We start from the raw sequence: 12,427 nt of genomic DNA, 5'->3' as shown, positions 1-12,427 counted from the left end.
GCTGCCCAGGGTCGGGAGCCCGTCCAGCTCTGTAGGGTCCCCCGATGCCCGCGGGGCTCCCCTGCACCCTCGGACCAACCTTCAAGGACACACAATCCAACTCCAGAGTCTCAAAAGAAGGGTCCCGGCAGCCACAGCTCCCGGAAGTTCCAGGCAGAAAATGGCGGGAGTAGGCAGAGCCGCACATGCACAGAAGGAACTCAAGAAAGAGCCCTTTTTCACGGTCCCGTGCTGGTGACGTCATTGAAGGGCGACACATTTCCCACAAGCCTCTGTGGTCTTCTGTTATGAACCCCCGGGGCACCGTTTACTTTCTGGCCCGAACTGGGCGAGCTCTGGGTGGGGGTTTCTCGAGCTCCTGCTTCCTCCGAAGCTCCTCTTGGAACAAGGCGACGCCAGGCTCGTGGGGTCAGATCTGAGGTGGGCCTGGTGGGGTATCGGGTGCAGGGGAGAAGCCCGGCTCCAGGACTCGCTCTCCAGCACCTGCTGGTAACACCGGGGTCAGGGGTTCGGGGCCCTGTGCCGGCCGCCACCAAGAGAAAAAAGGAAAGAAAAAACAGTCTGAGGCACAATGACATCTTAAAGAGTTTATCTGTGTGAGAAGCAATCCATGAATGGGGAACAGCAAACCAAGAGACTTAGTGTTCCAGTGACGAGACGTCATGGGCAAGTATTTATTGGGAAAATGTGTAAGCAAATTAAAGTATTTGATTGGTTTTCAATTACAAAACTGTCTTTTTTTTTTTTTAGTCACCTTGTTGGAAAGTCCCTCGTTACATAATCACACGTTAGTTGGCTGCTGCTTATGACTGGCTGGGGTTGTTTTAGTTCTGTCTAACATAAGCGTTTATATGAAATGACCTGTTAGGTTTTGCTTGTTGGCAATTAAGGCTTTTTTTAAGGCCCTTAGTTTTGTTTGCTCAGGAATTTTTCAGGTGTGGTTTCCATTTTATTTTTGCTGTAACAGTGTGATATCTGGGATCCTTTAAATACAGGATGAATGGAAGGGGTCAGTGGCAGATATCAGTGCCTGGTATTCTGCACTCGGGGATATGGACCGTCATCCCCTCTCTTTGAAGGCCTCAGTCTTGTATCCATAAAATTGGGGGCAGTAACACACATTGGGATGGGTAGACCTCACCCTGAGCCCACCTTTAATAATTTGAAGGTCAAAAATGCAATAGCTTTCCTCCCCCAGATGGAGATAAAGCCCTCAAGCCAAGAAGAGGAGGATCAGGGATGATACCTGGGTGTTTCCACACTAGCCATATATTGCAGTTTTCAGTGTCCTTTTGTCCAAGTTATTCCTAAATAGTTTGCTTTTGATTCTATTGTAACTGTAATTGTTCCCTTAATTTCTTCTTTAGATTGGTGATTTCTTGTGTACAGAAATACAGTAGGTTCTTGTATATTGATCTTGTTTCCTGTTAATCTCTTTTTTACTGATCTTGTTTATTAGTTCTAGTAGTTTTGCATCAATTACTTATGATTTTCTAAGTACAGTATCGTGTCATCTGTGAATAAAGATAATTGTACTTCCTTTCCAATCTAGATGTCTTTTTATATGTTTCTGTTGCCAAATTGTCCTTGCTAGCATCTCCAGTGGAATGATGAATAGATGTGGTAAGAATGGATATATTTGTCTTGTTCCTGATTGTACAAAATAAGTGTACAGGCTTTCACCAGTAAGTATGATACTAGCTGTGGGTTTTTTATATGCCCTTTATCGCTTTGGGGATGTGCCCTTTTATTTCAACTCTGTTGACTGTTTTCATCATGAAAGGATGTTGAATTTTGACAAACTCATTTTCTGTGTCTGTTGAGATGGCCATATGGTTTTGTTTGTTGTTATATTAATATGCTGTATTATATGAGAGTACTACAAAAAGCTCATAGAAAAAATGGAATTAAAAGATTTGGGGCTGTTAACCAACCTTGTTTTCCTGAGATGAATCTAAGTTGGTCATGGGGTTTAATTATTTTTATATGTTGCTTGGTCATGTTTGCTTGTACATTTTTGAAGAATTTTACATCTATATTCATAAAATACATTGGCCTCAATTTTTATTTTCTGGTGCTATCTTTGTACACTTTTGGCAACATGGTAATTCTGCCTCACAGAATGAGTTGGGAAGTGTCTCTATTGCTTCGGTTTTTTGGGGAGTTTGGGAAGAATTGATATTAAATTTTCTACAAATGTTTGATAGAATTCAGCAGTGAACGTTTTCCCCCCATTCAGGATGATTTTGGCAGTGGTTTGTTTTATATGGCTTTTATTGTGTTGAGATACTTTCCTTTTATACCTGATTTGCTGAGTCTTTATCATGAAGCAATGTTGAATTTTGTCAAATGCTTTTCTGTGTTTATTGAGATAATCATATGGTTTTTGTCTTTGATTTTGTTGATGCGATGTATCACATTTATTGACTCATGTATACTGAGCCATCCTTGGGATGAATCCCACCTGATCATGGTGTATAATTTTTTTTGGTGTGTTACTGTATTCTATTTGCTAATATTTTGTTGAGAATTTTTGCATCTATTTTCATCAGAGATATATAGAATGAATTTGGGAGAATGAGCTCTGTTTCAATTTTTTTGAATAGTTTGCAGAGAATTGGTATTAATTCTTCATTAAAGGTTCAGTAGAATTCAGCAGTTAAGTCATCTGGTCCTAGGATTTTATTTATTAGGAGACTGCTGATTATCGTTTCAATCTCATTGCTTGTTATCAGTTTGTTCAGGTTTTCTATGTCTTCTCTCTTAAGAAAGGGAACCAGACAAGGATGCCCACTCTCACCACTCCTAGTTAACATAGTATTGGAAGTACTAGCCAGAACAGTCAGGCAGGAGAAAGAAATAAAGGGTGTCCAGACTGGAAAAGACAAAGTCAAATTGTCCCTGTTTGCAGATGACATGATCGTATAGCCTTAACACTGTACAAAAAGAAACTCTTAAAGTTGATAAATGACTTCAGTAAATTTGCAGGATACGAAATCAACATGCAAAAATCAGTACTATTTTAATACTCCAACAACAGACTAGCAGAAAAAGAAATCAAGAAAGCTCGGCCATTTATAATAGTCACCAAAACAAACAAACAAAAAAACCTAGGAATAAAGTTAATCAAGGAGGTGAAAGATCTCTACAATGGGAACTACAAATCACTGTTGAAAGAAATTAAAGAGGGCACAAAAAGGTGGAAAGACATTCCATGCTCTTGGATTGGAAGAATTAACATTGTGAAAATGTCCATACTACCCAAAGTGATCTACAGATTCAATGCAATCCCCATCAAAATACCAATGACATCCTTCACAGAAATAGAAAAAACAATTCTAGCATTCATATGGAACAACAAAAGACATAGAATAGCCAAAGCAATCTGAGCTAAATAAATAAATAAGACCAGAGGCATTACTCTACCTTATTTCAAACTATACTATAAAGCTACAGTAACCAAAACAGCCTTGTACTGGCATAAAAACAAGACACTCTGACCGATGGAACAGAGTAGAGAACCCAGAAATAAACCTGCCTACTTAGAGCCAACAGCTCTTTGACAAAGGCACCAAGAACATACATTGTGGAAAAGACAGCCTTATCAACAAATGGTGCTGAGAAAACTGGATATCCATGTGTAGAAGAATGAAACTAGACCCATACCACTGGCTATATACCAAAATCAACTCAAAATGGATTAAAGACTTAAGTATAAGACCTGAAACTATAAAACTCCTAGAAGAAAACATAAGGGAAACAGTTCAGGATGTAAGACTGGGCAAAGACTTTATGAATAAAAGCCAAAAAGCACAAGTAACTAAAGAAAAAATAAACAAATGGGATTATATCAGACTAAAAAGCTTCTATACAGCAAAGGAAACAACAAAGTGAAAAGTCAACCTACAGAATGGGAGAAAATATTTGCAAACTGTGCATCTGAGACGGGATTAATATCTGGAATATACAAAGAACTCAAACAACTTTGATGTAAATAATAATAATCCAATTTTAAAATGGGCAAAGAAGCTGAACAGGCATTTTTCAAAGGAAGACAGTGTCAACAGGTGCATGAAAAAAGGCTCAACATCAAAAATCATCAGGGAAATGCAAATTAAAACCACATTAAGATATCATCTCACCCCAGTTAGACTGGCTATTATCAAAAAGACTGAGGATAATAAGTGCTGGTGAGGATGCAGAGAAAAGGGGAACCCATCACTTACACTGTTGGTGGGACTGTAAATTAGTGTAGCTATCATTGAAAACAGTATGGAGGTTTCTCAAACAACTACAGATAGAGCTACCATATGATCCAGCAATCCCACTTCTGGGTATATACCCAAAGGCATGGAAATCATCATGTCAAAGGGATATCTGCTTTCCCATGTTCATTGCAGCTCTATTTACAATAGCCAAGATGTGGAACCAACCTAAATGTCTACTGATGAATGACTGGATGAGGAAAATGTGGTGTATATGCAATGGACTACTACTCAGCCATAAAAAAGAATGAAATTCTGCCATTCACAGCATCATGGATGAATTTGGAGAAAACTATGTTAAGTGAAACAAGTCAGGCACAGAAAGAGAAATACTGCATGTTCTCACTCATGGAAGCTAATAAAGAAAGAGAGGAAGAAAAAAATAGAGATGGAACACAATAAAATGTTGAACTTTCAGAAGGAGAGAACAGACCTATAGTTACTAGAGGTGGGAAAAGGGGAAGGGGAAGGGAGTTAGGGAGTAATTGGGTAAGGGACACAAAGAATAATTACTATTTGTAATGATGAACATGCTAACAATATTGATTTGACCATCACATACTATACACAAATACTGATATAAATCTCTACCTCATAAATATGTATAATCAAAAATTATATGTATAATCAAAAATAAATAAATAAAACTTTTAGAAAAAGCAAAAATAGACGTCATAGTTTAAAAAAATAATAAAGTAAAATAAAAATAAATAAAAGAGAGGAAGCTAAAGTTCCCATTTGTCTGACCCTGACACTGGATCATTCCACCACCTAATGCTGTGACCAAGTAGACCCCTTTTGAGGCATTGCATGGACCATCCAGGAGGGCTGAGGGGCCAGTGACTTCTGAAGACATGTTGTGTTGGGTGACCCTGGAGCATGCTCAGCCATGAGCAGTGAGACAATGGCCCAAGACTGCCCTGTGGATCCTTCCGAGTAACTGGGGGGCGGGGGGGGGATATTAACACACAAGTCCTGGTCATCTGTAGACAACACAGTGGAGACACCACCTGTCATCTTGAAGTGGAGGGAGCCTGGAGCTGAGGAAGGATCCTGAGCTGGAGGTAGGACTTGACTACAATCTGCTGGGATTGTGCTGACATCCTATCTGATTCTCTGACCACTTCTGAAGCAGTGACCAAACAATATTTCCCCCTCGCTCCTACTGAACCCTTCTCTTCTGATTTTGTGAAATGTGGTTTACATCAGTAGAGTATTTCTAAAGGTGGGACTAACTTTTCACAGTGATGTTACTTCTGGGCTAGAAGTTACCCATGAGGAGCCAGCAGGACTTGGAAGCCACTGGGGGAACTCAGTTTTACACTGTGCTTACCGGAACATCAACCTAAGACACTTAACAGCCAGATGATGCCCTGATCAGTTAAGTCATACCCCCAAAGGGCCCCCACACTCCCTCCCAACATTTCCCATTACTATTGGGCACTTTAGGATTTTCCCAGGATATTCTCTCAAATTGAAACCTCTCTGCCCCAAAGCAAATAAAAAGGCGTTTTTATGTATCTTTCTGCCAGAAGCAGTCTTGCCTCCATGGAGGCCCAATGTGAGAACAACAGGTGTCTTTTGGTGGGGCAGCTGGTTCTTCCTTCTGCTGATTTACCTATCTGTTAACTTTGGGTTTTGGTGCCCCAAGGTGGAGGAGTGAAAAGGTGTGGTCAGCAGAACAGTGTCCCCCAAAGATGTCCACACCCTAATCCCAAGAACCTGTAAGCATGTTACCTTTTGTGGTAAAAGGAACTCTGAATATGTAAAGAAATTCAGGATCTTGAGAAGGGTAGATTGTCCTAGGTTACCTGGGTGGGCCCTGTGAAATCCTTACGAGGGGGCGGGAGGAAGGTCAGGGTGGAGAGAGCTTGGAAGATGCTACACTGCCAGCTCTGAAGCATCACTTGTCTTACTGGGAGACACTCACACAGATGCAGAATGCCAGGAGAGCTCCAAAGGCTTTTATGCCTCACCCACTCAGTCCTCGTGCCCTGCACCACGGAAAGGGCTGAGAGCACTTGCTGGTGCGTGCCAGCAGGACAGGCACAGTGGTCTTGCTCCAAACACCTCTTCTGTTTCATAGCATTAACCTTTAGTTCACTGGGAAGATTTTGTTTTCTTCATTTTAGTTTCAAGAGTCCCCACATGCTTAGAATTTCTCTTTCCAAACACAAAGTGACATTTTAATATCAAGAGATAATAGATGTCTGTGTTGACATTTCAGACATATTTTAATATGAAGATACTGCACAGAATGATGCTCATAGGAACAATATCCTAAGGCAAGATGGTACGGGATATATTTTTGACAAGGCTAATAAATCTTGCCAAAACTATATTATTTCTCCCTGTTCTGACCTACAAAATAATGTCCGTATTCCTTTTTGTCTGTCCTTTATAATTGATGTTGACTCTGGTAACTGGATAATCTACTTTTTTAGAAGAGGTTAGTTTAACTTATAATGACAGGTTCCTAATCACCACTGTTTCCAGGAACCCCAACATAGCCGCAAACTAATGCATAGTTTAATTTAGTCAGTTTAACAAAATCTTTTTGGACTTTGCTTTCACATTCTGTCTGAACACTGTGACTTTGGAAAGCATCATCTCTGGCCTGATTCACTCCATGTGGAGGGGCTGCCCACACGCAGGCAGGTGGTTTTTCAGGCCATATCCTCCTTTCACTTATGAGCGGGGAATGACACAGAGTTTGTAGTGTGGAGGGATGCTGCCAAACCCAACCGCAGCAGGGCTAAGGTCAATATCCTTTGGGTCAACAAGAGACTTCAAATTGAAATGCTGCAAAATGGCGGACAAGAATAAAAACAGTTCCATGCGGGCCAGGCCTTCTCCGACACACACCCTTTTTCCTAGAAGTAACAAGAGCACTGATAAGACCCTGGGGGAGCTTCAGAGAGAGAGCAGGGGGCAGCAAGGGGGAGGCTGTGGGAAAAGGGCCATCATGAAGCAGAGAAAGGAAGCAAAAAATGTAGTAAATATCAGTGACGTTGACTTATTCAGGGCCCAGCCTTCGAACAACCTTCATCATTCAGAACTCAACTGCAAAAGCCTGTCAAGTGGGGAAAATGGTCTCCGTCCAGGCCTTAGGAAAGCACCCCCAGAACTTGCCCAAGAAGGAAGCAGTGCACGGTCAGAAGCTAAGGCTCCGACTCTGGGAGCTGGAGTTATCTGGTCGGTTGTAGGGCTTTCCTCACACCAGGGCCCAGGGGGAGGCCTTGCGGAGGGACCCAGGGCTTCAAAGAGGGCGGGTGAGTCACACCCAGGGAAGCTTCAGTGCTTCCTATGATGAGTCAAGGTACCAAAGGTTAGATTTTACTTAGTGACCTTTGTTTAGAATTATGGACACTTAGGTAATATAGTTTTGACAGATTTTCTCTAAGTCCCGTGGAAGTAAAAACCGAATATAACAATGAATTATTTTTTTCCACTCTATGAAAAAAATAATCCATCCACAACCCTCATTCCCAGGATTTCTGGTAAAAAGGTGTCATTTAACTTCTCTGAGCAGGGAAGAGCACATCTGGGTCATGCTATAAATAGAAACCAGGGGCAAGATGGGGCTGTGGCAGGTCTGGGATGACGAGGGCAGAGGGTGCGTGGGCAGAAACGAGGAAAGCAGGAAAGGGTTTTCAGGGGAAGGTGCTGCCTCTGAACTTCCTACCTGCAGAGAATGGCTTGAAATAGTCACTGTACTTGAACTTCCCGTTCTCATTCAGAAAGTGCTCTGGTTTAAACTTCTCTGGATCAGGGAATTCTTGACTGTCATATAAAAGGGAGGTCAGAGTCGGGATTATGACTGTGCCCTGGAAGGAACAAAGACGGTCTCAGTCAGCCAAGTTAACAAAACACAGGCTTTCCTCCAGAAGCCTCAGTGAAGAAGTTTGTTTTGAATTTTACGTTATACAGGATAGCATATTTCCAGCTGGGGACACTGTTCTGTTAAAGATTAGACAGAAAGAAGTCAGGGTCAGCCCTACATGGAGATGAAAGCCCTCACCTCCTCACAGATTAACTCCAGGGCTGGTGGTTAATGCTGCTTGTTCCTGGGAGTAGAATATGCTATACATCTCAAGCACTATCTGAGCAGGCAATTTCCAGATTTCCTCCTTTCCTCTGGTCACCACATCAAAGTGAGAACTGCTGGGGAAGCAGGACTCTGCAGGGTGGGAATGCTGCCCGGCCCACTATGCGGCCACACCCACCAAAGGAAGTGTCTTTGGATCCCCCATCCTGTCCTCTGGCAGGTGAGGTGATGAACCCTGGGGTGCGCACACCAGGCTCACATCTGACCTTGGGGATGACGTATCCTCTGAACATGACGTCCCGGGTTGCTTCATGGCTCAGGTTGGAGGGCACGAGGTCGATGAATCTCTGAATCTCATGCACCACAGCATCCATGTAGGGCATCTCTAGCCTGTCCTTGATGGCAGGGATTCGGCTTGGCCCAATCACCCTGTCAATTTCTTCATGGAGTTTCTCTGCCAATATATGAATGGGATAAATTTAAAGGATTGACTCTAGGCTGGTTGGACATCCACCCACATGCCCATACATCCACCCACTCACTCAGCAGATATTCATAGAGCATCTTAAGCCAGGTTTATGGTGCCCAGTTACTTTGAATTATTGGATAAATTTTCCACAAATGTCAGTAAAAGCTGAACTCTATTATGAGATTATTTACAGTCTGCAGAACATTCTGGCACCAATTATTTTAGCTGATGATGGCTTATCTAGTTCTCTTCATATCTGGAGTACAGAACACAAAAACGGTCTTGGGAATTTCTTTCTGGAGGGAAATCTTGATGTTAATTGTTACTCCAGGATGGTTTATTGCATGCTTCTGAGAAGTATTAAGGGGGATGACAGAATGGAATCAGACACGCGCAATCTACTTCTTGAAGCCTGAAAATCCCTCTCTATCTGACAGTGGTGACAACATCTCTGAGTTTGGAATTTTCTATGGGACTTTATAACATGTTGAGTGAAAAAACCAAATTGCAAAGTTATGTACAGGATGGTACCTACGTAGAATATTCAGACAAACAGGAATATGAACTGTATGCTGACACTTCGTAAATGTGAAATGTATGAAGTCACTCATGGGGCGATAAACAGCAATCCTGCACATTACCATCATGGGTGGGGGGTGAGGACGGGGGAGTTCACTGGGTAGAATATTCAGACAAACAGGAATATGAACTGTATGCTGACACTTCGTAAATGTGAAATGTATGAAGTCACTCATGGGGTGATAAACAGCAATCCTGCACATTACCATCATGGGTGGGGGGTGAGGACGGGGGAGTTCACTGGCTCTATAATTGTTTTTTTATGAGATCTGAAGCAAACATTGCAAAATGTTAATACATGTTAAATTTGGCAATGGATGTATGGATGTCAATCATATTTATTTTATTTTTGTGTGTAATGGAAATTCCTCATAATTAATAATTTAAAACATTTTTGAATCCATAGATTTTCTAGAACAGAGTGGTCAAAAGTTCTCTTGTAACTGCCATAGATCCATAAAATGTTTCCCTCCCTGGACTTTTACCCTCCACCTTTCTGTGTGATCCAGAAAGCAAAGGCTTTACCATCAGAAAGACCAGAGACCAGGTCCTGATCTTGGGCTGGTCATGTATCCACATTCTTGGGGGAAATTATCTCATTCCCCACAATACCTACGCTCAAGAATTGGCGAGCTTGAAGAGTACAGTGCACAGAAGGGCTGGCCCTCGCCTGCACGCAGTGGTGAGGAGGGCACCTCCAGCAGCAGCTGCCCAGCTCTGCACCCAGCCAGGGAGAAGCAGGGGCTCCAAACCTTGGGCACCACGCCCTAGGTTATGGCTCCCTCGGCTTCCTCTGTACTTGAGGGGTTGGCCTTCACATCGCCTCTACGTGGCACAGGTGGGTGCTTCTCAGTACATGATCCTCTGCGCATGCGGGCTGGATGCCTCCTCCAGGCACTGAGTCATACCTGTCCCAGGTACTGCTGGGACGGAGCCCCATGGGAGTGAAGAGGTTCCAGGACAGCAGGCAGCCATAGGTTGCTTCTCACTGGGCTTTCCTCTTCAGATCCCCTTTTGGGTGAGATGCCCCAGGAAGATCCCCCAGCCCCACCCTCCCTCCCTGCTCTGCCTAGAAGGCCAAGTTCTATTTGGGGTCAACTGGAACATTATTTTCATTGTCATACACAGGTTATTTATGGAGCAGAATGCATACCCACAGCCCTCCCCTGGTTTTGGGCTGTCCTTCTGTGCAACCAGGGGTCTCTCTGTGGGGTGTGGGCCAACCAGTGTTCAAGGATGCCAGGTGTCTCGCACATACAAGAACACCTTCCCTCAAAGCAATTCCTCCAGCAATCCCACCCTGTCACCCAAGGGTTAACAAGCAGCTTTAGCTGGACAACACGCAAGGCTATCTGCAGGGAGGATTAGCTGCAGGGCACAGGCGTCTTGCTCTTTACTTACACACCTTCAATCTCTGGGTATTTCATGAGAATCAGGAGCCCATATCTCAGAGTGGTGCTGGTGGTTTCTGTCCCCGCAAAGAACAGGTCAGCCACGGTCACAGCGATGCTGTCCAGTGTGTACAAGGGCTCTGGGCTGTGCTTTTCCTGCAATGTTAGAGACAGAGAGGGACTCAACAATAGGATGTCTGCAGGTGGCTGAGAAAAGGATGCTGTCTCCTCTCAGCAAAAAGAGAGCCCAGCCACCTCCCAGCTCTACAGGAGACAGCAGATGGACATCCAAGAACCAGGACTCAGAGCTGTGAGAAACACGGTAATCTCCACCTCACAGCGAGGGAAATGGAAGCTCTCAGGAAACAGGCTGAGGGTAGGACTGGGCTCCTCACCAGGCCACGGGCTCTGCCTCCCTCAACAGTACAAGGGCCAATGGGTGGGGGGTGGTGAGGTACACTCTGGCCACAGTCGCAGCTCAAGGCTGAGCTGTGAGACGCCAGGAGCAGGGAGGGGGCAAACTGATGAAGGAGATTCTCAGACAGTCCAGGATGTCATCTAGGGGAGTCCAAGTTATCAGTGTGGGAGCCACAATCGACAGGAAAGGAAAAGACGGATACAAGAGCTTCCCCAGAGGGATACTGAGCTGGGGGAGGGGTTCCTGAGGGGCTGCAGGGAAATGAACCTGGGGAGGACTGGAGCCCCTGAAAGTCGTGCACAACTGGGGAATAAGTGGCCACAAAGAACTCTGAGGGTTCCTCAGACAAAACACGATTGTCAAAGTCAGCGGACAGAAACTGTTAAGCAGCTTGGCCTGGCCTGGAGGGAGCCAGGTGACGGGGACAGGTGGGCTGTGCCTCCACGTGGGGTGGGCGGAGGCCAAGTGTGTTTGTGTGAAACCAAGAGCACCGAAACGTGGGCACCGTGGGCAGTTTGGACAGCAGTGAGGGCAGGTCAGGATGCAAATCTGAAAGGTGCACGCCCCGCCCGCCCCAGAGCCCTGTCATGGGCGGGGGTGCAAGACCTTCTCCATTTCCACAAGCAGGCAGTCGGTGAAGTCCCGGGGGCACTTGGGGTCCAGGGACTGGTGGTGTTCCTTCACTCTTTCAAGCGCATACTTTTTTATTTCAGACACATTTTTCATTAATTTTCTATGACTTCCAGGCAGGTAGCGTAGATAGTCTGCAAAACTGTTGTAAAACTAGAGAGAGAGAATTATCTTACTACGTTTTTCCTGGATGCAGTTTAGTTCTGTGCGCTGGGCTTGCTCAGATGTGAATTTATGGCTGTCATCGTCACATTATTTAGAATATTGGGGTCAGCAGCGTCTCTTTTGGGCCCGTCCTCCCAGGCAGCGCACACGCTCCGGGAGGTGCAGCCGGGCTGCCGCGTCGGACACCCCGTTCCCGGCATCTGCAGGCCCGTGTGTCCCCCACAGCCTGTCCCTCCCCTTTCCCATGTGGGCGGGCGGGGCGGGCGGACGGCGGCCTCACCTGGAGCCAGGGCGTGCTGAGCAGGTAGAAGTTCTCGTTGAAGGCGCGCATCAGCCGCAGGCACGTGTCGTCGTCGTAGGGGAAGCGGCGGCGGAGGAGGATGTCGGCGATGACGTTGCAGGGCCCGCCGCCGAGCACCAGGGTGGGGTCGAAGGGCCGGCCTGCGGCGGGCGCGGGGAGCG

At 44.9% G+C, this 12,427-nt stretch overlaps 1 protein-coding gene across 2 annotated transcripts in view; it reads right to left on the bottom strand.

Annotated features, from left to right (window-relative positions):
- Nucleotides 1-6,480: 6,480 nt before the first annotated feature.
- Nucleotides 6,481-12,427, bottom strand: part of LOC103609289 (cytochrome P450 2E1) — an 11,297-nt gene continuing 5,350 nt past the window's right edge. For both annotated transcript variants that reach the window (XM_008593638.1, XM_008593637.1), the window contains 6 exons: nucleotides 12,246-12,406; nucleotides 11,777-11,953; nucleotides 10,767-10,908; nucleotides 8,580-8,767; nucleotides 7,951-8,092; nucleotides 6,481-7,138 (listed from right to left, as the gene is read on the bottom strand). In XM_008593638.1, coding sequence (XP_008591860.1) covers nucleotides 6,954-7,138; nucleotides 7,951-8,092; nucleotides 8,580-8,767; nucleotides 10,767-10,908; nucleotides 11,777-11,953; nucleotides 12,246-12,406 — 995 coding nt within the window. In that variant the 3' untranslated portion in view covers nucleotides 6,481-6,953. The remainder of the gene's footprint in view (nucleotides 7,139-7,950; nucleotides 8,093-8,579; nucleotides 8,768-10,766; nucleotides 10,909-11,776; nucleotides 11,954-12,245; nucleotides 12,407-12,427) is intronic.

Source organism: Galeopterus variegatus, unplaced genomic scaffold (assembly GCF_000696425.1).
Source record: "Galeopterus variegatus unplaced genomic scaffold, G_variegatus-3.0.2 Scaffold9434, whole genome shotgun sequence".
Classification (NCBI taxonomy): domain Eukaryota; kingdom Metazoa; phylum Chordata; class Mammalia; order Dermoptera; family Cynocephalidae; genus Galeopterus; species Galeopterus variegatus.
The sequence above is the reverse complement of the archived record's forward strand: the minus strand, read 5'-3'. Positions and strand labels throughout refer to the sequence as shown.